The 25,713-nt window shown below is 34.0% G+C and overlaps 2 protein-coding genes, 1 long non-coding RNA gene and 1 pseudogene across 5 annotated transcripts in view; 1 reads left to right on the forward strand and 3 right to left on the reverse strand.

Annotated features, from left to right (window-relative positions):
* The window catches only part of LOC144567134 (peroxisomal acyl-coenzyme A oxidase 1-like), a 104,626-nt gene that overhangs the window by 23,059 nt on the left and 55,854 nt on the right, over positions 1 to 25,713 (reverse strand). The window lies entirely within an intron of this gene.
* On the reverse strand, positions 58 to 2,117 carry LOC144567364 (uncharacterized; annotated as a pseudogene). Its single transcript, XR_013515403.1, has 5 exons — positions 1,848 to 2,117; positions 1,161 to 1,303; positions 751 to 900; positions 604 to 663; positions 58 to 410 (listed from the first exon to the last, which is right to left on the reverse strand). The product of XR_013515403.1 is annotated as an uncharacterized LOC144567364 (transcript).
* On the reverse strand, positions 4,217 to 13,361 carry LOC144567481 (hexose carrier protein HEX6-like). The gene is made up of 3 exons (XM_078317629.1): positions 13,150 to 13,361; positions 12,696 to 13,018; positions 4,217 to 5,512 (listed from the first exon to the last, which is right to left on the reverse strand). The coding sequence occupies exons 1-3, from the start codon at positions 13,283 to 13,285 to the stop codon at positions 4,457 to 4,459; spliced, it is 1,515 nt and encodes a 504-aa protein (XP_078173755.1). The 5' UTR covers positions 13,286 to 13,361; the 3' UTR covers positions 4,217 to 4,456.
* Positions 13,967 to 17,689, forward strand: LOC144567521 (uncharacterized). 2 transcript variants are annotated; one of them, XR_013515431.1, is made up of 4 exons: positions 13,967 to 14,510; positions 14,608 to 17,095; positions 17,206 to 17,310; positions 17,507 to 17,689. It is a non-coding gene; the product is annotated as an uncharacterized LOC144567521 (long non-coding RNA). The 2 variants fall into 2 exon arrangements; XR_013515430.1 differs by having other exon boundaries at positions 14,618 to 17,095.

Below are 25,713 nucleotides of genomic sequence, written 5' to 3' on the forward strand. Positions count from 1 at the left end.
GACGTCTCTGCTTGTTTTGGCTCTCCTTATATTAAAAACCATCTCCATCAAGTATCATTAAAAGTTGAAATTTCTGATATTATACCCTTACAAAACTGCAAATTCTGGGTACATTGTTAAAGAAATGTGCCTGTACTAGGTTAAAAAAAAAACCCTACAATAAACAAAAACAAGGCTGATTTGCAAGGATAACCTCATATAAAGTAATATTCACAGGTCATCATTAAATCTCTACGTAACACGGCCAGCATATTGTGATCGTGGGTACTTCTGTTGTAAAAGGGGCCACTGCACAAAAAATTTGTTAGCTAATCGCAATTTGTATAACAAAAGACCACTCAATAACAACTTTTTTTCACTCTAGCTATGCTTTCGATGTATATTATAGTACACCATCTCCATCCTAGCAGCTGCATCAAACAAACAGCATATAACACATGTATTAGATAACACATTTTGATATTGTATAAGAGGGAAGATACGGATTTAAAAAAAAAGGATTATTACAACTAGTAAATAACAGGCAGTAATTTGATGTATACACCTCAATTGGGACAATACTGATAAATGCTTGGTAGAGATAATACAAAAGTAGAGAATGACCTTCAATAAGTATGCACAAGCACATATAGGAATGCAGGTGCCAGGCCCATTGCACAAAATCTGGAAACGAAGGATTAAGTCCATATAATACATATTGTGAAGATATTGAAATATAAAATAATTTGTTTGCAAAGAAAACAGTGGTACCACTTGAGGTCTGAGTTTAAGCACAATCCACAAAGCATGCATGATAGCTACTATAGTTGTGCCAATACAAGTTACATAAGATTGGCCAACCTCTCGGCTTCGACATATTTGCATAAATTGGGCACCTCCTCTTTTGATTGCTATATTACTCTGCCACAAAATTAAAATTGGAATTATGAACTAACCAAGCAACATTAATTATTTATGATTCTTATGTAAGAGAGAGTGGTGCTGTCAGAGCATCTATACACCACAAAAATCTATTTAACTCAGGTTTAATTATATAGAAATTGTCAAAAAATTGAAAAAAGGGTAAATCTTAAAACTAATCCAGTTAATAAATTGTACTATGCAGCTCAGAATCTAGTGTTAACAATCAGTGAGGCATTGAATAAGAGCTAACAACTAACCTCAGAATTTAGCAAAGATTCCTCATACACTTGAGCTTTTTGAAGGCTCATGTTATCAGTTAAAGCAGCGACATAAGACCTAGGGGAAAATTTGTCCTTCGGGAGGACATTTACAATGCTAAGCATCTCTGCTGTGTGCCCTCCTATTGAATCCAGAAAATACCAGCCCATTAAAATAATGAATCAATATAAAACTTTAAGAGCACTCCCACTCTAATTGGCCATCATTACTTCAAACAAAAAATTAACAAACAGCCTGGTACCAGTATGTGCTGGTATGGAGCTGATGAATGAAGCATATAAGGTAATACAGTAACAACTTAAGTTGGCATACATTGTTTTGACTCCAATCAAACAAAGAAGGACAGTTCACAGAAATTCTACAATGATCATTGATTAAACCTATATCAAACTAAAATGTTGTCTTCCTATCTACTATAGTTTACTGAGTCCACTTCTCCAATGGCACTAGCAGTATAACTATCCATAGATCAGGTTGCCAGCAACAAAGACCCAATTTATCCTGACAAAATGGAGGTACTGATACTTACAGTTCCGTACCAATTCAGCTCCAATTTGATAATGGCAAATTGGCAATAGAGAAGGTACCAGGTTTTCAGATGGGATAATTATAAGCATAGTAAAATTAGAAAATGACAGAATTGGGAAATGGATCTATAAATCAACATGAACCAAGGACGATCAAGGTGCGACGGCTAATTGTAGGGGAACTTTTGAGGGGTTGTCCTGTCCAGTAAAGCACAGAGGAGACACAAATCGCAAGGAGAGAAATGATCAGAGCGAATATGTATGAGATGGTGCTCACAAAATCCGCCTCCATCTCCTGCCAGATTTGAAACGATTTGGAAATTCAACGTGTAGAGTGTAGACGGAGATGCAAAATTCTTATTGTTGCTTTATCCTTTTGTTTTAGAGAAAAACAAAAGGAGGCGCTTGGGAGTGGCTGAGCTGGTGGGCCCATCCTATTCTTTGGCGATGAGAAATATAGAAAGAGGGGGAAGCTGGAGAAACATTAAGCAAACAGTTTTGTCAAAGGACTTCTTTCTTAATCATAAATTAATTAGACATATTTGATTGCTATTTGAACTTAAGAAAAAATAAGTTATTTATGTTAAATTAAAGGAGCTTAAAATATTTTGTTTGGTTAAAGATAGAGTTAAAGAAGTGCGTGATACAGGAGTTGTTAACGGAGTTTGGTCAACTAAAGGATCTATTCAGACGCGCATTTTTATTACCGAAAAGGAAAGAAATACAAATTGAAACCGGCAAAATGACACTCCTACAGCTCAAAGAACAAAAAAAGAGCACATAGCTCAAGAGGAAGTAGCACACAACTACTTGTTACTTTAAGTCATTGTTTAAATTATTTTTATCTGCTTGAAGTTTAATTGTCACTTAAATTATGGTTTAAATTATTCAAATCATACAAGATTGTATTATCAAAATAAAATAATTGTTAGAATTCTGCCTAAAGTTTAGAACTACATCTAATTGCACCATTTTACTGATAATTAAATTAAAAAAAAACATATTAAAATATAAGTAATTTGTTAGCTTTAATAGTATGTGGAAATTTAAATATTGCTTTTTTTTTTACTAAAGGAATTCAGTAAGATGCTATTTTTAAAAATTGAACTAGTGTTTTATTGAATAGAGACGTTCGGAGAGATGGGAGCTTGTATCACTGCATCTCATTGAAGAAAGACGGAGTCTGTGCCATTGCACTAAGTCTGTGGTTCTAAATATTATTGAATTAGGACCTACTTTAATTCTCCTCATATGTAATCAAATTAATTTGCCTTTTTAATAAGAAATTTAATTCATATGTGACCAAAGTTTATTAAGTGAGAAGTATTCAAATGATAAAATCAAACCTCTTTCAAAAAATGGTAAATCAAACGGTCTGCTATTTTTACATGATATCTCGCAAAAGTTGCGTAGCTTTGGATGTATTACAAAACTCAGGGGCGGATCTACATTCATCCGTACGGATGCCAAGTCACTCTATAATTTTTAATTTTAGTTATGTATATTAAAATTTAATTGAATTTTATTTTTCTTAGAACTTTGTATATGGCGTAGCCCCCTCTCATAAAATATAACATGTCTACTTTTGACCTAGTGTTTAGAACTTACTTTGTAGTTACGAAGAATTTGGATTGAATTCTCACTAACAACATATTGTTTATTTTAAATTTTAGCATCATTTATCATGAATTTCTAGTCCTGACCCGACAAAACCCTCCATGTTCCAAATATTTTGTAGAGAAATAATGCGGAGGTATAAACTGTAACTATAAATACGTACTTCATCATTTCGGATAAATTGGAACCGTCCATATTCAAAGGTAGAAATGCAAGATTGCATTCTTCTGAAATTTCGTCACATGAAATTTGTCATGTGCTATGAAATAAAGATGAATTTCTTGTAAACCATGCCATTAATTCTGCCTTTTTGGCTTTGAATGGATTAATTTGGTTATCGGTGAAAAATCTTATTAATAATCTGACCATTATCTAAATATCGAACCTTTTAGGAGGTCATTTCAGGGGTGAAAAACAATCATGGTTATTTAATGAGTTGTGCTCAGAGCAAGCAATTAATGCTATGCTGGCTCAGCTCCCTGATAATCTTGTGTAATTCAAGTTTTTGAGGAAAAGCTTCAGCGAAAACATTTTTTTTTTTTAAGAAAACTTTTATTAATTTAGAAGTATGTTCTTGCTTTTGAATTCAATCAAACTTGATTCCATTGGCTGGAAATTAACATGATGCATAACGTTAATTAGGTTTGAAATTGATAACAATTGTGTGGTCATTCTTTGATCAAACCCACAAATTTTTTGGGGCAGTTCTATTTTGGTTGATATATATTTTTAATAAATTTGTGGGTTTGTTTGGAAAATCACCCGGTTTATTATATTATATATGTTAAACAATAAGGACCTAGAGTATGTTATTTTGTAAAATTTGAACTTAATTTGTTCATAGGCATTGCATTAGAATTTTATTTAATGTGAGCCTTTTGAGTTACAAGTTACATAATCCCACCAACTAGCTTCAAATTATCATGTAGTCATCAGATTAATACAACAATATAATTGTAGAGGAAGATGATACTGAATAAAAATGAAGAAATTTGTAGTTGTTGTTGAACTTGGCCTTCAACATCTTAATTAAATTGTCTACAAATTTCTATTTGTATTAAAATCTATCAAATATTTAGGAAAGCCCACAATTAATTATGCGGATCAATCATAAATATATATATATTACACTAAATTTTTGGTTGTTGATTGACAATTCTTCTCCAGAACCAATGTTCCCTCCATACCTGATCAATCTTCTCTATCGGTAAGTTTTTGGTCTCCGGCAAAAACATATAAATGAACACAGTCATAATAACCAGCCAGCCGGCAAAGAAAAAGAACAGACCCGACTTCATGTGGCAGAGCATGGCGAGGAATGTCTGCGCTACAGCACCCGTAAGCAAAAAATTAACTGCCACAGTTATGCTCTGGCCAGCCGATCGGATCTCCAGAGGAAAAATCTTGCTGGGTACCATCCATCCAAGCGGGCCCCACGACAATCCGAAACCCGCAACGTAAATGCACACAAAAATTACCAAGAAATATGCATAGCCTTTGCTCAGACTTCCTTGGTCACCGAGTTGTGTTGCCATTATAGCCCCAATTATGACTTGTGAAACAAGCATTGTTATCCCTCCAGATATAAACAAGACCCTGCGGCCAAACCGGTCTACCAAAACCATCGATGCGAATGTGCATATGGCACCAATCACAGCTACTATGACTGTTGACATCAGAGATCCGCTTTCGGCAGTGCCAACAGTTCTAAACAAAACTGGTGCATAGAAACCTATCACATTGATCCCTGTGACTTGCTGAAAAAATGGTAACAAGATAGCCATGGAGAGCTGCGGTCGGTACGTCCGTTCAAGAATTGTCTTAAACGGGTGTTTTACAACCTTGGAAGCATCACTTGCTCTAGTTATATCTTCCAATTCTTCGGCAACATCATCAATGCCCCTGATTTTTTGAAGTAATTTCATTACAATCTTCGGGTCCTTCCCCTGTTGGATGAGGCTGTTCGGTGTTTCAGGTAGGAAAACTGCACCAAGTGCAAGCATTGAGGAAGGGATCACGGCCAGGCCGAACGAAACTCTCCATCCCCAGCCGCCACGAATCTTTTCGGAACCGTAGTTAACGAAGGTTGCAATCAAACCGCCAACACTGAGCAGGAATTGAAAGCCGTTGCTGAAGGCACCTCGGTGCTTGGATGGCGCCATCTCAGAGAGGTATAGTGGCACTGCCTGCATATATATATATATATATATATTCAAATTAAGCAAGTTAATTAGTATATGTTTGAATGTATGAAGAAATTGTTGTTTTCTTTTTCCTGTTAATTGTTATATATTATTATTCCAGACAATAGAGTCAGCTGGCTGTTTATTAATTGTTGATATCAGTAATTCAGTATATCAACAGCTCATTTTCAGGGGAAAGTAATTAATTAGTTAACAGCGGATATGGTTGTTATTACTATTTGAGTACAATAACAACAATAATAATAATATCATCATCATTATTGTTGTTATTATTACTATTATTAATATATATATTATTGTTGTTGTCATTACAATTATTTGCAACATCGTTCTTGATTAATTTTAAGAGGAGAATTTTAAATGGTTTAATTAGTTTAACAAACAACAAAAGAAAGAAATGTACTTTGAATTTTCTCAAATTATTGTTTCGTCTGTAGCTCGGGGTTTTCTATTGTTTCCAGCTAACAACTAATAGGAAAAATGAGAAGAAAAAAAAGGTTCTGTTATGAAATGTAAAGATTAGACATTTCACATTTTCTACTTTCTCCTAGATTTAATTTTTGTATTAACTCTATTGTATGGCTTTTCATTTGCTTTCTCTAGCCTATAAATATAGATTTTGTAAGTGGTTGTATGATGACAATGAGATAGAAATAATATAGAAATAAGATTTAGCATCTCCCCAAATATTGTTTTGTTTTGTTTTATAATACGTTATCAGCACGAGTTTGCTCTAGTCAAGTTGCGACATGATTTTCTCAAGAAGAAGGTACTCTTTAGATTACATTTCATAACTTTACTGTTAGTAATAATTTTTATTTCTTGAATGAAATTTTCTTATTTTATATTGCTTACTGTTAGTAATAATTTTTCTTATTTGAATGAGAGTAATATTTTCATTCCCTGAAGAGAATGATAAAGCAAGTACATGATAATAGAGAGAAACTTTTGTACATACTATAGCTAGAAGCTTTTTCTAAAAGCTCCTGAAGTTCTTAATCATAATTTTTTTTAGAACCTGAAGTTCTTAGCCAAAAGCTTTTATATATAAAAAAAAAGAAAAAAAAAAGAACCAGAAGTTCTTATATGAACCAGAAATTCTCATATAAAATATAATAACCGGAAGTTATTGTATGCCACTGAATGTTTTTATTTTACCTAACAACTAGAAGTTATTAATATTTATGATAACCAGAAGTTATCGAATAAATAAAATGTCTCCAATACTTAATTCTCTTAGTAACCTGAAGTTATTAATTCTCTTAATAACCTGAAGTTATTAATTATCTTAATAACCTGAAGTTATTAATTCTCTTAATAACCTGAAGTTATTAATTCTCTTAATAACCTGAAGTTATTAAGATTCTTTTTCTTTAATCATTTTTATTTTTTTATTTATCAAGCACAAATGTATATTTAATTAAATTAGTTAATTCTCTTAATAACATGAAGTTATTAATTCTCTTAATAACTTAAAGTTATTAAGATTCTTTTTCTTCAATCATTTTTATTTTTTTTATTTATCAAGCACAAATGCATATTTAATTAAATTAGTTAATAATAGTTGCATTTTTTTTATTTTGTATCCTTTTGATAGTATAACCCATATCTCAAGAATCTGAAGTTCGTATTACCCAGATAAAATAATAACTTGAAGTTATTGTTAGAAATATTTTTGCGCATCTGTTTCGGCCTTAGTTTTGGCCAGAAACTGACTGTTTCGGCCTTGACCGAATATACTGTTTTTCAACATTTTCTGTTTTGGCCAGGAACTGTTTCTGTTTAGAACCTGAAGTTCTATTAGAAATTTTAGTATAAAATTAATATAATAACCAGCAGTTATTATAGGCCACTCGATGAATAATAGCCTGAAATTATTCTCAATTAAAAACCTGAAGTTTTATTATAAATTCTCAAATAAAATCAATATAATAACCAGAAGTTATTATAGATCATTAGATGAAAATATAACCCGAAGTTATTTGAAATTAAATTCTACAATTGCACAGTCAAGTAATTTAATAACCGGAAGTTATTAAATAAATATTTTATTATAACCTGAAGTTATATTTAACTCTATTTATTTATTCATGCAATTTACGCATTCTTTTATTTATATTTATTTATCTCCTTTTTTTTATAACCTGAAGTTATGACATTAATAAATTGAAGTTAATTTGTATCTATTTTCATAATACATATGGCAAATCTCACAAAGTTTGAATTTATCTCATTTTTTTTCAATTATTATAACTTGAAGTTATGGTAGTAATAACCTGATGTTGTAAGTCGATGTTTATCATGAAATAAAATTAGTTTCCTTTTATCTTATACATTTTCTTTTATGTTCAAAGGAAAAATAATATGATTGGAGACTCCAAAAGAGCTATGGTAAATATTAGAGATGAATGTCTCGTAGACAATGGAACAACAAACACAATACTAAAAAGCAAGAAATATTTTTCTCTATTGTCTCCTTCAAAGACACATGTTAATACAATTTCTGGCATTAGTAATTTAATTGAGGGCTCCGGAAGAGCTTGTATCTTGTTACCTGAAGGAACAAAATTAATTATAAATGATACATTATACTCTAGTAAATCCAGAAGAAATTTACTAAGCTTTAAAGATATTCGACGCAATGGTTATCATCTTGAAACCATGACTGAAAATAATATTGAGTATCTCCAAATTACATCTATTGAATATGGCCAGAAGATCATATTGGAAAAACTGAAAGCTTTATCCTCTGGATTATATTGTACAAACATAAATCCAATAGAATCAAATATGGTAAGTAACCAGAAGTTACTTGACACAAAGATATTTACTCTGTAGCATGACAGATTAGGTCATCCAGGTAACATTATGATGAGAAAAATAATTAAAAGTGCAAATGGGCATCCCCTAAAAGACCTGAAAATAATATTATCAAAAGATTTATCATGTGTAGCATGTTCTCTTGAAAAACTGATAATTAAGCAATCTAAAAATAAAATTGAAAATGAATCTCCTACATTTTTAGAAAGAATTCAAGGAGATATTTGTGGGCCTATTTCTTCTCCATGTGGACCATTTAGATATTTTATGGTTTTAATTGATGCATCAACTCGATGGTCACATGTTTGCCTATTAGCCACAAGAAATGTTGCATTTGCTAGGCTATTAGCACAGATAATCCAATTGAGAGCAAATTTTCCAGATTATCAAATTAAAAGAATCCGGCTTGATAATGCAGGAGAATTTACATCCCAGTCATTTAATGATTATTGTATGTCAATTGGGATTAAGGTAGAACATCCAGTGGCTCATGTACATACACAAAATGGTTTAGCTGAATCATTAATTAAAATATTGCAACTGATTGCTAGACCATTACTCATGAAATGTAATCTATCATCTTCTGCATGGGGACATGTCATTTTACATGCTGCTGCACTTATTAGATTAAGACCAACTGCATATCATAAATTTTCTCCATTACAATTGGTCTCTGGAAGAGAACCAAACTTGTCCCATCTTAAAATTTTTGGTTGTGCTGTGTATGTTCCAATTTCTCCACCACAACGTACAAAAATGGGACCACAAAGAAGATTGGGAATTTATGTTGGTTTTAACTCTCCGTCAATTATTAAATATTTAGAACCATTAACTGGAGATGTTTTTACAGCACGTTTTGCTGACTGTCAATTTGATGAGACAATATTTCCAATCTTAGGAGGAGAAAAAGAAAAGCTGGGAAAACAAGAAGTAACTTGGAATGCATCATCAATATCTTATCTTGATCTCCGAAGTGATCAATGTGAATCGGAAGTTCAAAAGATTATACATTTGCAAAGAATTGCAAATGAATTACCAGATGCATTTACAGATACAAAAAGAGTGACTAAATCACATGTACCAGCTTTAAATGCAACTGCTCGAATTGATGTAATCCCAGCAGAGGTTACTATACAGAGAAAACGTGGAAGACCAACTGGTTCCAAAGATAAAAATCCACGAAAAAAGAAAGAGCAGAATAAAGCAGTTGGTATAACTTCAGAAGAGGTTACTGATAAAATCCCAGAAGAGATTGATAAAACCCCTGAAGAGGTGGATGAAGTTCCAGAAGAAACTCAGGAACCTAGTGATTATGAGATCTCAATAAACTATGTACAGAATGGTACAATATGGAGCCGAAATGAAACATGTGTTGATGAAATTTTTGCATATGCTATAGCAATTGATGTGCTAAATGAGGAAGATTATGTGCCAAAAACTCCTGAAGAGTGTATGCACAGAAATGATTGGCCAAAATGGAAAGATGCCCTGAAGGCTGAATTAGATTCGCTTGAAAAGCGCAATGTTTTTGGACCTGTAGTCTTAACCCCCAAAGATGTAAACCCTGTAGGTTACAAGTGGGTATTTGCAATAAAAAGAAATGAGAAAAATGAAATTGTGAGATATAAAGCAAGACTTGTGGCACAAGGTTTTACACAAATACCAGGGGTTGATTATGAAGAAACATATTCACCTGTAGTGGATGCAATAACTCTTAGATTTTTAATCAGTCTCACAATCACTGAAAACCTTCAAATGCGACTCATGGATGTAGTCACAGCTTATTTGTATGGATCACTTGATAATGATATCTATATGAAAATCCCTGAAGGATTAAAAATGTCTGAAGCATTAAAATCAAAACCTCGAGAAATGTATTCTATAAAGTTAAAAAGATCTTTATATGGACTAAAACAGTCGGGTCGAATGTGGTATAATCGACTCAGTGAATATCTCTTAAAAGAAGGATATAAATCTGATGTAATTAGTCCATGTGTTTTTATTAAAAGATCAAACTCAGATTTTACAATTATTGCAGTATATGTTGATGATTTAAATATCATTGGATCTCCTGAAGAGATCGAAAAGACTGCAAAATTATTAAAGAAAGAATTTAAAATGAAAGATCTTGGTATAACAAAATTATGTCTCGGCCTGCAAATCGAGCATTTGTATAATGGTATTTTTGTCCATCAATCAAATTATATCCAGAAGATGTTGAAACGTTTTAATATGGACAAAGCTCATCCTCTGAGTACACCAATGGTTGTTCGATCACTTGATATAAAAAAGGATCCTTACCGTCCCCGAGAAAAGAATGAAAATGTTCTTGGTCCAGAAGTACCATACTTAAGTGCAATTGGGGCTTTGATGTATCTTGCTAATAATACGAGACCTGATATTGCTTTTTCTGTAAATGTACTAGCAAGATATAGTTCTGATCCAACACGCCGACATTGGAACGGAATTAAACATGTATTTCGTTACCTTTTCGGGACACGTGATATGGGACTATTTTATCAAAAAGATACAAAGTCCAAATTAGTTGGGTATGCAGATGCAGGATATTTATCAGATCCGCATAAAGCCCGATCACAATCCGAATATGTGTTTACATATGGCGGTACTGCAATTTCATGGCGATCGACAAAACAGACACTGACGGCAACATCATCAAATCATGCCGAATTAATTGCTCTATACGATGCTGGTCGAGAATGTGTCTGGTTAAGATCAATGATCCAACACATCCAGGAGGAATGCATGCTCGAATCAATCAAAGGAAGCCCGACAATACTATATGAAGATAATGCAGCATGTATTGCTCAAATTAAAGAAGGATATATTAAAGGTGACAGAACCAAGCACATCTCGCCAAAATTCTTCTCAACTCATGATTTACAAAAGGATGGCTTGATAGATGTTTGTCAAATCAGATCAAGTGACAATTTGGCAGACCTATTCACAAAATCATTGCCAAGAAAAGTTTTTGAGCAACTTTCACAGAAGATCGGCATCCGTCGCTTAAAAGATATACATTAAAATGAGGGGGGAGTATTATACAAGCTGCACTCTTTTTCTCTTCACTAAGTTTTATCCCACTGGGTTTTCTTAGTAAGGTTTTTAATGAGGTAGCATAACTGATCCAGAAGTATCAGTTAATTCAAATTGGTCCTGAAGTACCAAATTAATATTTGTCCTGCAGTACAATATTAATAGTGTATAATATAAGGTGAAATATCTAAGGGGGAGTGTTATGAAATGTAAATATTAGACATTTCACCTTCTCCACCTTCTCCACTTTCTCCTAGATTTAATTTTTGTATTAACTCTATTGTATGGTTTTTCATTTGCTTTCTCTAGCCTATAAATATAGATTTTGTAAGTGGTTGTATGATGACAATGAGATAGAAATAATATAGAAATAAGATTTAGCATCTCCCCAAATATTGTTTTGTTTTGTTTTATAATAGGTTCAAAGTACACGGAACAAGATCCATCATCCATGTATGGCCTTTGTGGTGTAAAGTTGTTTGACTCGTTATAGCTAGAAAACGTGACGGGAATATATATATATAATTGGCCTGCTTTTCTGTAATTTGTCTTGCTTTCGTCCAATAATTGACCCAAGCAACATATATATATATATATATATATATATATATATATATATATATATATATATATATATATATATATATATATATATATATATATATATATATATATATATATATTCAATATAAATATTGTAATGCTACTGATGCTACGGCCTAATGGGAATAACATTCTCTTACAATAAAATATATATATATATATATATAGGATTTGGCTAATATGCTATGGGTAACTAAGAGGCCTCCCGTGCTACGGCTCAATATTCGACTTTTCAAAATTCTAACGGTCGATCCGAACCGTTCATCTTGTTCTCCATATTAATATGTGTTTGCAGACCAAATTTTACATTTTTTGAAAATTTTTTACTATTTTTTTAGATTTATTGAATATCGCTGTTTTTTATGGTCCAGATTTGTCTGAAAAACAGCGATTTTCAATAAATCTAAAAAAATAGTAAAAAATTTCCAAAAAATGTAAAATTTGGTCTCCAAGCACATATTAATATGAAGAACAAGATGAACGGTTCAGATCGACCGTTAGAATTTTGAAAAGTCGAATATTGAGCCGTAGCACGGGAGGCCTCTTAGCTACCCATAGCACCGTAGCCAAGTCCTATATATATATATATATATATATGGATGGGCTATACTACTCCATGGAGTAAAAAAAAAAAAAATCTCCAGCAACAAAAGAGATATAATTAATTAAGGTAGTTCTATAATCTAACCTGAGTTGAGAAACCCAAACCAATACCTAGTAGAACTCTTGCCAAGAGTATCATGTAAAGGTTCACTGCAGCGCCACCAACAGCTGCTCCGATGACGAACATGGCCCCACCAAACAGCATGGAAACTCTACGGCCGAACTTTTCTGTAAAACCCGAGGCAAAAAATGTTGTAATGAGGCCGGATACGTACATGGACGATGTGAAGAACGTGAGGAGCTGGCTGTTGAATTTGCAATAGTTGCTGATGTCTTTGTCTTCGATCATTCTTCGGTACACCCCCGGGAATAAATCTTTTAGAAATGAATCCATTGATGTAACACCACCTAATTAATTAAAGTATATATATATGAAAATGAAAAACACTAATTGAGCAAATTAAACACTAGGTAGCTAGCTAGCTGTTTCAGTTCAATTTTGATATATATATGTTTCACAGGAGACATATGGTAATTACCAGAAACTCCAATATCATAACCAAAGATGACTCCACCCATGCCAGCGGTGATACAAGAAAGTAGAACAAAGATGGTGATCTTCCCGCCATATTGTGATGCACCAGCTGGGGCAATACTAATCGCACCTACGGCCATAGATCATAGATGAGATGACTGATGATGAGCTTTTTTTTTTCTTTTTGGGTTGGGGGGAAGCTAGCTAGCTAGGGGAGTTGGAAGAAATTAAGAGAGGGGGGATCGATATCGATCTATATATATATGTTGTGTTACATAAATTAATACTGCTTAATTTGTACCAGATCCAAAAGATCAGTCACCGTCTTGCTTAGACGACTATAGATGTTGTGTTTAATTTGTGGACTTGTATATATATATTATTCTTCGATCGATAACGATACCCTCTGAATTCTCAAAGTAGACAATTCACAGAAAGAACGTCTCTTTATATTGGGACAAGGACAGTACGTAGTGTCACAGTGTGGTGTGTGGATAGAGTAGCTAGGCTCTTCAATCATTGACAAGTCAAACAGCGTGGTCAATGTTTTCGCCTAACAAATTAAGCTGCCTGCCACAAAAAGTCATATATACCTTCTAAGTTTTTTAACCAACTATATATATACGTGGCGCTTTAGTACCCAATGGTTAATTTTCACATACAAACTCAGCTCAATAAGAAATTAATTAACTACTGAAATAAAGATTGCATATATCATGCTAGCTAGCTGTTCATTAATTTTAAAGTTTTTTACATATATAGTGACCATTACTAAGACTGAATACAAGTTGAGATTAATTTTAAAGTATAATTATAGAGAAAAGGTATTATCCCCCGACGTTCAGTCCCCGGAAAATCCCCGCCTTCTATTTTCACGCGTTTTCAACAGTCCGCCGACGCAGTTTCAACTGATGTTAACGGTTCGACCGTTCCTCCCACTTTCCTTATATAAACGAAGTTTCTGAGTTGCCGTTGTTTTCAATCTCTCCTACGTTCTTTCCAAATCTGACGATCTCCTATTCCAATTTTGACAATCTCTGATTTTCATCGATGATTCTATCTTTTACGGGAGTCGGTCTCCAAGATCAGATCTCCCTCCTCTCTTCGTGGCCCCTTCTCTACTGCACAATCTGTAATTCTTTGGCGCTAATCAATCTGTGTTTAATTTCTCTTATTCCTGTGACCTTGATCGTACGGATGAAGAATTAGACTAGTACCGTGAGGCATTGGCCAGGATGAGACACAAGATGAGATGAGGCACAAGATGGAAATACAAGCTCTCAAGGATGGGGCACGAGATGTAGTATAAAAGGTGCAGAGATGAGGCACGAGATGGAGATAGAAATACAAGCTCTCAAGGATCAGGTAATCTGTATAATTGAGAGTGAAAGGACATAATTTGAGTTGAACGGATTGTCAATTGCAAAATTCATGGTTGAATAATTAACTGACGAAAATTCAGGTTATTTTAGGTAAATTTGCAAGTAGGCATCCCATGAGTCCAAATCTGATGCAGGTATGGTCGACATAACAACAAGCAGAACGAATTTGTGATGATTCGACACGAAGGAAAAGGAGCAGTGAGTTATTTTGTTTCATTTTCATTGATTAATGAGAGGATTTTTGCATTTACTTGTTCATTTCCTTTGACTGTATGTGAATCTTTAGGTGAGTGAATTTCAGACAGATTATGTGTAATTTGGGGTTTTTGGGTGTGCACGTAAGTTGCTTGATAAAATGTCTCAAAGAGACATTACAGTATGGATATCAATGATTTCAATCTCTCTTTTTTATCTTAATACAACCCTGCTACTTGTGTGTACTGGCATGTTAATTGGCTTGTACACTCCAATGCTGCAACTACGGTTACCGGTATGGTACCACCAATACTGCAACTTACCGACTAGTACAGTACCACCAATGCTCCTACTTAGAATACAGTACCACCAATGCTCCTTTTTTTTATTAGACGGGGGATTATTAGTCCGGGGATTTCCAGGGGATTTCCGGGGGATTATTAGATCGGATTTTTGTATATGTTTCCTTGCGGGAGATTATCAGAAATCTTATCCAAACCATGAGGTGATATTTATATTTTATAGGATTGAAACTATCAGTGTACAGGATTCTTTAGTTAGATTTATAGGATTCATGGAGAGTAAGTTTATGATTTAAATTTTATATTTCAGAACTAATATTCTACTAATAGGTTGTTAAGGAACAGCTTAAAGTACATAAGGTTAAAATGCGCATGGGGTTAAAATGCGTTATTGGTTGTCAGGAAGAAGTTGATGAAGCCACACCATTAGTATTTTGTGGACTCCGATATCAAATCCTCCTTTTTACAAAATTACAGTTCATCTATGACCTGCCATCCCGTCTATACAAATGCATCAGGGCCAAAACATGTGCTGCTGCAGTGAGGTTTTTCACTAGAGCAAAGCTAAATTTCAATCTGAAGATGGTTTCTTGTACAACTGTTTAGATTTTGAATCTGAAGATGAAATAGGGCGTCTTAGCATATCCATTGATTTCTGGTCTTGTATCCAGACTTATTGTTTTGCTATTAGAACCTTAATTATAAATCGTTACATGTTATTCCCTTACTGGTCTTAATGTGAACTTGCTAATCCTGCATTGGTTTCTAGGAAATCATGACCTTGTCAATGCTTCTTCTAGTACGAAAATAACTTGTCTTGATGTCCATTTGGTAAGTTCACACACACACACACACACACACACACACACACTCACACATATATATATATATATATATTCACGTGCCATCCTTGTCTGTATCCTTCTTTTTTATCTATAATGTACCAGTGGATGTCATGATCAGTTTTGATTCTATGTTGCTGCCAGTAAATAATACCATCAGTTCGCTGACGGTATGTCTTAACTGGTATACACTGGCCTTGTTATGAATGTTGATATTAAAATGTTTAGTGTAGATAGTAGATGACTAGCGTAACATTAATTGAACTAAACAAAGCACACGAGACACACACAAGAAGCAGCCTGTTTTGGCTGTATATTTTCCCTTTTAAAACCACGATTTGGCCTTCCTTATGGTAGGTTACCGTCTTCCTTATGGTAGCACTGTAAGTGCATTCATTATGGCAATGCATGCTGTAAGTTAATTTAGTGAACAGATGAATCTTTTCTTAATCATTATTTTATTTACAAGGATGAATGCCATTTTTTTTTTCTTTATTTACTGTCAGGCCAAATTCAAATTATATTTCTGAGAGATCCATTGAACCAACTTTTTAGTTCTTTTTGTGGAAATGTAGAGGAAAGTCAAAGCTATATGCGTGTTAATTTTTAGATTTTTTATAATTTTTTAGCTATGTTTAACGGATGCTTGAATGTAGGGACATATATGGTAATTTGTGCAGAAAAATAATAGTAGTTTTTGTATTTTGAAATTTTGAATTATAAAAAATAGCTAATAAATTATAGAAAAATACTACAAATGTAAATTTTAATCCTAACTTGCTTGTTTTTTAGTCCTTTATTTAACTGCAGAGTTAGATTTTTGATTTGATTTTTTGTATCAGTCTGTCATGTTCTGGTTTCCAAAGAATGTCTTTTGAGTTTTTTCTTATATGAGCATTGTGCCTAATGTACCTGTATTTGAGTTGGGTGCTGGCTCAATGTTTCATTCGAGTTATAGGGGGGCTATTTAGGACTGAACAGATCGTGCACATGCTATTTAGGGGGGCTATTTTTTGTGCCTAATGTACCTGTATTTTATGTTTCAGTACCGCATGCACCATGAGGTGAGATTTATATTTTACAGGATGGAAACTACCAGTGTACATAATTCTTTAATTAGGTTTATAGGATTCATAGAGAGTAACTCTATGATTTAAATATTATGAAGGTCTTCTCGACTTTTGAGCCATGGATTTGATGAAGGTCTTCGATTAGACAGTTTGTCAGATGTAAGCTTGTTACATTGATATTTTCTATTGATTTGAATCAGTTTATGTCAAATTGAAGTACTTAGTTGAATTTGCCGCTTTAATTTGCTCTTGCTTTTATTGTCAAATAGGAATGGCTGCCACTACATCTCATGGTACCCTTGGGTCTTTACAGTCTTGTTACCTCAGCAAATGTTCCCCATTTCAAAAGAGAAGTGCCATTGGTACACTGTCGGGTATGAACTTATAAATTGGGGTAAAAGCATGTTGAGCATGCCTCATCTTAGGTTGTCTTATTTGAAGTTTATAGAATTCATATATTGGGTTTACTGAATTGGTGACTTAGGTTTACAGAATTCTTGACCTGTTATTTTGGGTTTTAAAAACTTGAGATTATCTTAGGTTTATAGAATTCGTGTATTATGTTTACAGAATTTCTTGATGGCTATCTGGAGGTGATGGTGTTGATGGCAGAGGGCCGAAAGTGTATCACCTTCATCGGTCACTCTATCTTAGAATCAAAGAGGGAGAAAATTTGAAAACATTTATGTTTTATAAGTAGTGTTATATTATACTTCTTCATGTTTGCTTTGATTTGTATGAAATGTTATGTTTGGTGGAAAAAATTTATGTTATTTATAGGTAATTTATTTTGTTTAGTGATAAGAATGATGTCCCATTGGTAGATGTAATAGCATGTGTGTTTTGAGATTAGTTGTTATGTTTTCAATATTTAACAACACTTTATATAGAGTGATATGATAAGATGTACATAATTCAAAACAATTAAAAGTAGTATCTAGATGCAAATTTTAAAAAAAAAATTCAAAAAAAAAATTAAAATTTGAATTTTTTTACTGGTTTATAGTATTCAACGAAATTGTCTACAGAGTCATGTGATAAGGTTTAGAGAATTCAAAACATTTGAAAGTAGTATTTAGATGCAAATTTAAAAAAAATTAAAATTTGAATTTTTTTTGTCATTTACAGGATTCAATGAACTTATCTACAGAGTTATGTGATAAGGTTTATAGAATTCAAAATAATTGAAAGTAGCATTTAGATGCAAATTTAAAAAAAAAATTTGAAATTTTTTTACCGGTTTACAGTATTCAACAAAATTGTCTACAGAATTATGTGATCATGTTTATAGAATTCAAAATAATTAAAAGTAGTATCTAGAATGAGATTTGAAAAAAAAAATTGGAGAAAAATTTTGAAAAAAAAAAATTCGAATTTTTTTTTTAATTTTTAAAAAATAAAATTTTGAAAAAAATTAAAATTAAAATTTTTTTTTTACCGGTTTACAGGATTAAATGAAACTATTTACATAGTCATGTGATAAGGTTTATAGAATTCAAAATAATTAAAAGTAGTATCTAGAAGGAGACAAAAAAATTTTGAAGAAAAATTTCAAAAAAAAATTTTGAAAAAAGTTTTGAAAAAAAATTTTGAAAAAAAATTCCGAATAAAAATTTCGAAAATAAAGTTTTGAAAAAAAAATTGAAAAAAAAAATTGAAAAAAAAATTGAAAAAAAAAATTTGAAAAAAAAATTCGAATATTTTTTACATATTTCCGTTTACAAAGTTTTAATGTAGTCATGGTTAGTTTTTAGTTTTGAAAAGCTGTTAGAGATCTTTTAGATGTGGTCCTGGTCAAAGGTCTAAAAGTGGTCCCAGTCAAAGTAGTTAAAGTGGTTAAAGTGGTGGTTAAAGTGGTGGTTAAAGTGGAAGTTAAAGTGGAAATTATTGGGGACCACACAAAATTGAAAGTTTTATGTTGACAGAATTTGTTGAATTAGTTTATAGGATTTAGTATTGATGTTTACAGGATTTAGTATTGATGTTTACAGAATTAGTTGAAAATATCCGGGAATTTTTGGGGGACTGGAGTTGGGGGACTGTTAACTGAATTTTTTCTAGTGGTTTACAGTATTCAATGAAAATGTCTACAGAGTTATGTGATAAGGTTTATAGAATTCAAAATAATTGAAAGTAGCGTCTAGATGCAAATTTAAACAAAAAAATTTGAATTTCTTTTACTAGTTTACAGTATTCAACGAAATTATCTACAGAGTTATGTGAATATGTTTACAGAATTCAAAACAATTGAAAGTATCATTTAGATGTAAATTTAAAAAAATAAAAATCTGAAAAATAAAATAAAATTTTGAAAAAAAATTAAAATTTGATTTTTTTTTTATCAGTTTACAGGATTCAATGAAACTATCTACAGAGTTATGTGATAAGATTTACAGAAATTAAAATAATTGAAAGTAGTATCTAGAAGGATATTTGAAAAAAAAAAATTGGAAAAAAAATTTTGGAAAAATTTTTTTTTGAAAAAGAAATTTTAAAAAAAAAATTTGGAAAAAAATAATGGAGGTTGAAGTTGAGGTTAAAGTGGAGGTTGAAGTGGAAGTTAAAGTGGTTAAAGTGGTAGTTGAAGTGGAAGTTAAAGTGGTTAAAGTGGTAGTTGAAGGGGAAGTTAAAGTAGTTATTGGGGACCACACAAAAATGAGAAGTTTTTATGTTGACAGGATTCGTTGAATTAGTTTACAGGATTTAGTATTGAAGTTTACCAAATTTGCTCCATTAGTTTACAGGATCTTTGAAAATATCTGGGGGATTTTTGGGGGACTAGAGTTGGGGGACTATTAGTTGCTTCCATAATTATATACAACTCTATATATATGTGTGTTGTTTACCTATTTGGTTTCTGAAAAGATTTGAATTTGTAGAATATTAATTAAGTGGTTAATTTGAATCAGCCATTTGCACTTTAAAAATTAATTAAGATATATATAGAACTGGAGTACCTGTACGTTCATAATTATTTTGCAAAGCACTGTGATACAATTAACTTTGTATATGTATGCTATAAATTAATAGAGGAGGGTTCAAATGCCTCCATTTTTTGTGCCTTCATCATGCCTTCATTTTTAAAAACTTTAATAATTCAAAATTTAAATCTTAAAATTCAAAATAAAACCGTTAGATATGAACTATATCATTTTATCTATGCACATGTAAAAAATTATGACATTTCAACTTTGTTTTGATTGTCATCTTGAGCTTGTAAAAATGTATACAGATGTGGATAATTTCTAGACGTTGATTTTTCAACTTATTGATTCATATAAAAGCAAAATCAAAATGTGATATTTTTTTATGAGCACATAGAAAAAATAACATAGATTACATCTAACGGTTTTATTTTGATGTTTAAGTTTTAAACTTTGAGTTATTTAAGTTTTTAAAAATAGAGGCATGATGGAGGCACAAAAAATGGAGGCATTTGAACCCTCCTCAAATTAATATATAGATATTTTTTAGTAAATATATATGTATGGATTTAAAGGCCGCAATTTTATTTGAATTCAACCCATATATACCGTGTCAATTTAAGAGGATTTGATGTTCCCGTTTGACCAAAGACAGTCCAAATAGATTAGTGTTTAATTTGGTATTCAATTTGATGTATAAGTCCATAAAATCTCCCGCCACATAGGTTTTTCGTAACGTACAGGATCACATAAAAAAAATAATAATAAATAAAAGAAGAAGAAGAAGAAGAAGAAGAAGAAGTTGCAACGTACATGCAGTTATCAAAACAGCTAGCACATGCATTTTAATTGAGGCAAATAAATACAGGAAATTCAGACACTTGAATCTGACAAAATATTTATGGACTTTATATATGTAGAATTGAATAGAGTTCACGAGTTTGTGGAAAGAAAATTTGATTGACCCACACCCATGACAACATATATATATACCTACTGATATTTAATTTACCTTTTTTTTAATTAATAATATAAGTTTCTCTGCATGGGATAAGCTAGCTAGCACAACATGTTTTGGATGTAAATGCATGCATGGTACTCCTGGATATGGGGTGACTTTAATTGCTGTATGGTCAATAACTCAATATATATATATATATATATATATATATATATAAATGGAGATATCATTAATTTGTATAAATTAAAACCAGTACTGATCAATTAAAAGAAGAAGGATTTGATCAGTGGGATCGAGACTTGTACAATTCAGTTTACGCCTTGTCAAGAAGATGCATGCATGCATGCCTGTTCTCTTTGGGGTGATCGATGCCATAAAATCAATCCCAAAAATATAGATATAGTCTTAAATCTAACGGGGAGAGCTGCTGGCAGGATTGGTTCACGATCGAAAGCAATGGTCTTAATTAAATCCGAAATCCGGGGCAGATTAATTAATTAGGAGCATATATATATGAATAACGGAAATCTAACGGGGAGTACTGGACTGCAGGGAGTATGAAAAACTGCTCCATTTGTGAATCTTTGATGCCAGGTGGGGTTTACCAGGACCCTATCTAACCTTTCTATAATTAAGGCCCTTCCTCTCTTTTTGTTTGACCAAGTAAAGGCTGGGCCTTGATATCCCATATCAATCAAACCAGCACCATGGAACCAATGTCGGAAGGCCTTGTTATTAGCAGAGAGTTGAGAGTTCCCTCCGTGCTTTTCAGATGTGGAGGCAATGGCATTAAAATCCCCCATAAGGCAAGTGGCCCCTTGATAATCCTCCATGAGCTCTTCCAGTCTATCCCAAATTTGTTGGTTTTCAACTCTATTCGGGTCACCATAAACCCCAATACACATCCATTCAGCAGATGTAGTTTTAGGACTCACTTTCACAGCAATGTAATTTTTGGTTGATTCAATTAGAGAGATATCCACGTCATCTCCCCAAATGAACCAAAGGCCTCCAGATTTACCTCTAGATGGCACTATTATTGAATTACTCAAAGTCAGCTTTTTGATACGGACTTGAGCGGTTGAGAGTTTGCATCTAGTTTCAGAAACGAACGCGAATTGGGACTTTGTACATAGGAGGTAGCGGTTTAACGTGCTCCCTATCATGCCTCCTGAGCCACGACAGTTCCACGAGAGAAAATTAGTCATATCTGCATGGCCGGCGTGGAAGCGCCCGCCAGCCTATGCCTCTTTAAAGACACTCTGGTTGTACTAGGTACGGTTTGAAGGTTATCAAGCAACAGATTATGAGAAACCCCCTTGTATTTTTCTTGGTCTTGGTCTTGGTTTGTTTGAGCATAAGCTCTTTTGTTGGAGTGAGAGGTAGGAGTGTTGGGCAGGTTTTCATCAGGGTTGGGGAGGTTCTCGTCAGGGATAAGGGAGGGGTCGACTATCTATGGACCTTTTTTTAGGTGCCAGTAGTTTTGGGATGTCAAGTTCTGGGGAGGTCTCGGTGGTTCTGACTATTAGAGATAGCCGGTTACGGTCTGGGCAGCTATGGATTTCGTGGCCCACCAAGCCGCAAAAGGTGCAAACATGTTTGATCTTTTCATAAGAGCAGAGAACCACATGGTCATCCTGTTCGGGTAGAGCAAGTATGACCCTATCTTCAAGAGGTTTATTTAAGTCCACCATGATTTTGAGTTTAGTAAAATGCTTACCCATGAAAAATCCTTCTACAGGATCAGGGAGGAGGGTGCCCAAAGGACCTGCCATCAGATTAAGTCCTTCTTCAGTCAAAGTTGTCACAGGTGCCTTAAAAAACTGTACCCGTATGTCCACAGAATGCACCAGTTCAGGTTTGAGTTCAGCTTGAGAGAACACTTGCTTGGTTGCGACTATATCCCCTCGATACGTCTAAGTGCCACCTGACAGTGCCATGTTCATGTCCTTTTCATTCTTGAACTCGACCAGGTAACTATTTCTAGAGATAGCACGAAAGGAAGTGTGTGAATCTGCTAGCCAGGCTTTAGTCATCATTGTTGAGAATTGCTTATCCAGCACCATGCGATCGGAGAAAACTCGGGCAATAATAGATTTTGACTAGGTAGAGGTGTTTGTTGCCTGAACAGGGACTTTGACCAAGGGACCTAGTCGATCTGTTGTGTTGAGTCCTACAAACCTGGCAATCAGGGCTTCATCCTCCTTGGTGAGTGCTGACCGAGTCTGTTTTGGTGGGTGTGGATGGGTATAGGAGGAGGGAGAAGTAGAGTTTTGCATGGTTGGGGGGGTCCCAAAATGGATTGGGTGAAATGAAGGTGGGGTAGGAATGTTTTGCGAAAGCTTAGTGATGATGAGTAGAAGGTTCTGAGATTTTGATTATTTAAATTGGAGGGGAGTAGGGGGTACCTGTCTTAGGAAGGAAACTACTGGAGGGGTCTTTTTTTTGTATTTAGTGGGCGGATGAAGTATGTGACTTATGCCATGTGTAAGAGGTCGTGTTAGTTTGGCGTAGGGTTTTTTATTTTGTATTGGTTGTAGGGGATCTTCAGGTTTAATAGTTTTTGTCTGGTTTGGACGTGGGAAGGTTTGATTGGTGATAGGCTGGGACTGAGGGCATTGTAGGGGATCCTTGAGACGGTAAGGAGGTGGTAGACAGCACATATTACTTTGTCTTTTGTTCTGCGCCTGCTCTACATATCTGATAAAAGGACCTGGGCTCTGCAATATCAGAGTACTGTGTTGAAGAGATCCCTTACCTGGACTTGGTTTAGGGATAGCCGTTATGGACCGAGCACAGAGGCATTGGAAAGGCGCTGCCGGCGCCGCCTCCCTGTCAGGTACAAAAACTGGGATTTGTTGGTCTATGAAGCGTCGCCGCCACAGAGGTATGTACGGTGGGGGTTGGGGGACTTCTACCTGACTTTGATCCACCCCTTGTGGTTGTTCGTCCTCTTAACCGTCATTGTCAGGTGGTTGAGGAGGAGGGCTTGCCGGCATGAGCATCGTCTCTCTAGTGATAGGACAAATGGAGACTCTGTTTCCATGGTAGACTGAGATGCTTGGTGGGATAAAGGCTATGTCCTCAGTCTCTATTAGTAGATGGACCCTAGCCAGGTTTCTTGCTGCCTGATTAATGGATGCAAAACCAACTAAAACCCCCATAGCTGTGGTGGCTTGCCGGAGATATAGAGGATGACAGAAGTCAAGCGGGAAATCATGAATGGTAATGACTAGACTCCAGCGAGGTAATGCCGGGGAGGAGCCATCTAGAGTCTGCCAAGGTAGTACCTCTATGTTGTGTAGCTCCCAGAAATCTGAGTCAGAGTAGAGAGTGTCGTGTAGAACCCAGTCCGGCAGTTTCACTAGAAAAGCATTACCAACTAGGCGAATTTGCCAGATAGCCGAAGGTCCTCCATATCTAACAATTAGTAGGTTAATTAGGTCAAGCAAGAGGTGGGGAGAGGAGTTGGTTGGTTGGAGAACGATAGAGGCATTGAGATTGAGGAGTTTATGGTGCTCCTGGAAAGGGGAAAGAAAGCATCTGATTGAGGGTGGGTATTGTGGAGGCAAATCAGCCATTGCTGTTGGTTGGAGATAAAAGGGGGGTGTGAGTGTTGATTTGGGAAGAAGAGAGGCAAAGAGATAAAAAAAAATAAAAAAAAAATAAATAATAATAATAAAAATAAATAAAATAAAATAAATAAATAAATAATAAAATAAAAATAAAGAGAAGGTAATTAAAAGCAAGAGAATGAGAGAGAGATCTTGCATGCGCAGAAGCATTGATGGAAAGATTGAAGTGAACGAGAAAAAGAATGAAAATTTGGTTAGATCCTAATCGTCCGATCAGAATCAGGGCCAATCTCGGGATACTTCAAAATCGTGCAAAATCTGATTGGACGGTCCTGATCTAACGAGAAATATGCTGTTCCCTTTTAGTGAATTCAAGACAGCCCAGCCCGTCATAGGCCCAGCCCAGACAACCAGATCGGCCGCTTAAATGATTGATGGAACCTGCTGAGCTGAGCTGAGCTGACTGCTGACCTGGAACAAGATTCCTATTGATTGAATTTGAAGCCCGTAGGCACAGTTGAATCAACTCGAGTCTACAGTCCACACTCCAGACTCCAGTGATTTTTTTTCTATAATCGGTGGAGGCGGCGCCGGCAGTCTCCAGTCTCCAGTCTCCAGTCTACAACTTGAGATGGGTAGAAAATGCACGGTACATGTCTTGTCTTCAACTCATATAGATAATTAATAGATGCACCCGGTCTGTCATTTATCAACAAATTACCTTCCTCTTCCTGATGCACCAATCTTCAACTCATATATATAGAAAATTACCTTCCTCTTCCTGATGCACCAATCTTCAACTCATATATATAGAAAATTACCTTCCTGATGCACACGGTACATCTCTTCGACTCCTCTAGGTAAACCTACTAACCTTCCTTCAATTTTAATTTGTATATAAGAAAGTTCTTAAATAATTAAGAATCTCATGTCGTCTATTTATAGTTCTCTTCTTTATTTCTTCAAATTTCTCACAACAATGTTTAAACTGTTATAACATAGTTCCTTCAGATGTTAGTTCATTTTTTATGATTCAAAATTTGTCCAATCCAATAAATTAATAGAATAACTTTTAGTTTGTTAAAATTCTCTCAGCTATGCCAGAGTTGCTAAATACAACAATATGTTCTTTCAATGCATTTATTTTGTTTCACTATCAAATTCTATTTTCTTACAAGTTTGTTTTCAAAAAATTAAAAATTTCAAATGTATGCATTTTTATGTATCTTAATGGTGCCTTTATATTTTTAATATGTATTAAGAAAAAGAATCTAAAACTTAAGTATCCAAATATAAAATTGTTAATGAAATTACAAT

Source organism: Carex rostrata, chromosome 16 (genome assembly GCF_964058835.1).
Source record: "Carex rostrata chromosome 16, lpCarRost1.2, whole genome shotgun sequence".
NCBI lineage: Eukaryota > Viridiplantae > Streptophyta > Magnoliopsida > Poales > Cyperaceae > Carex > Carex rostrata.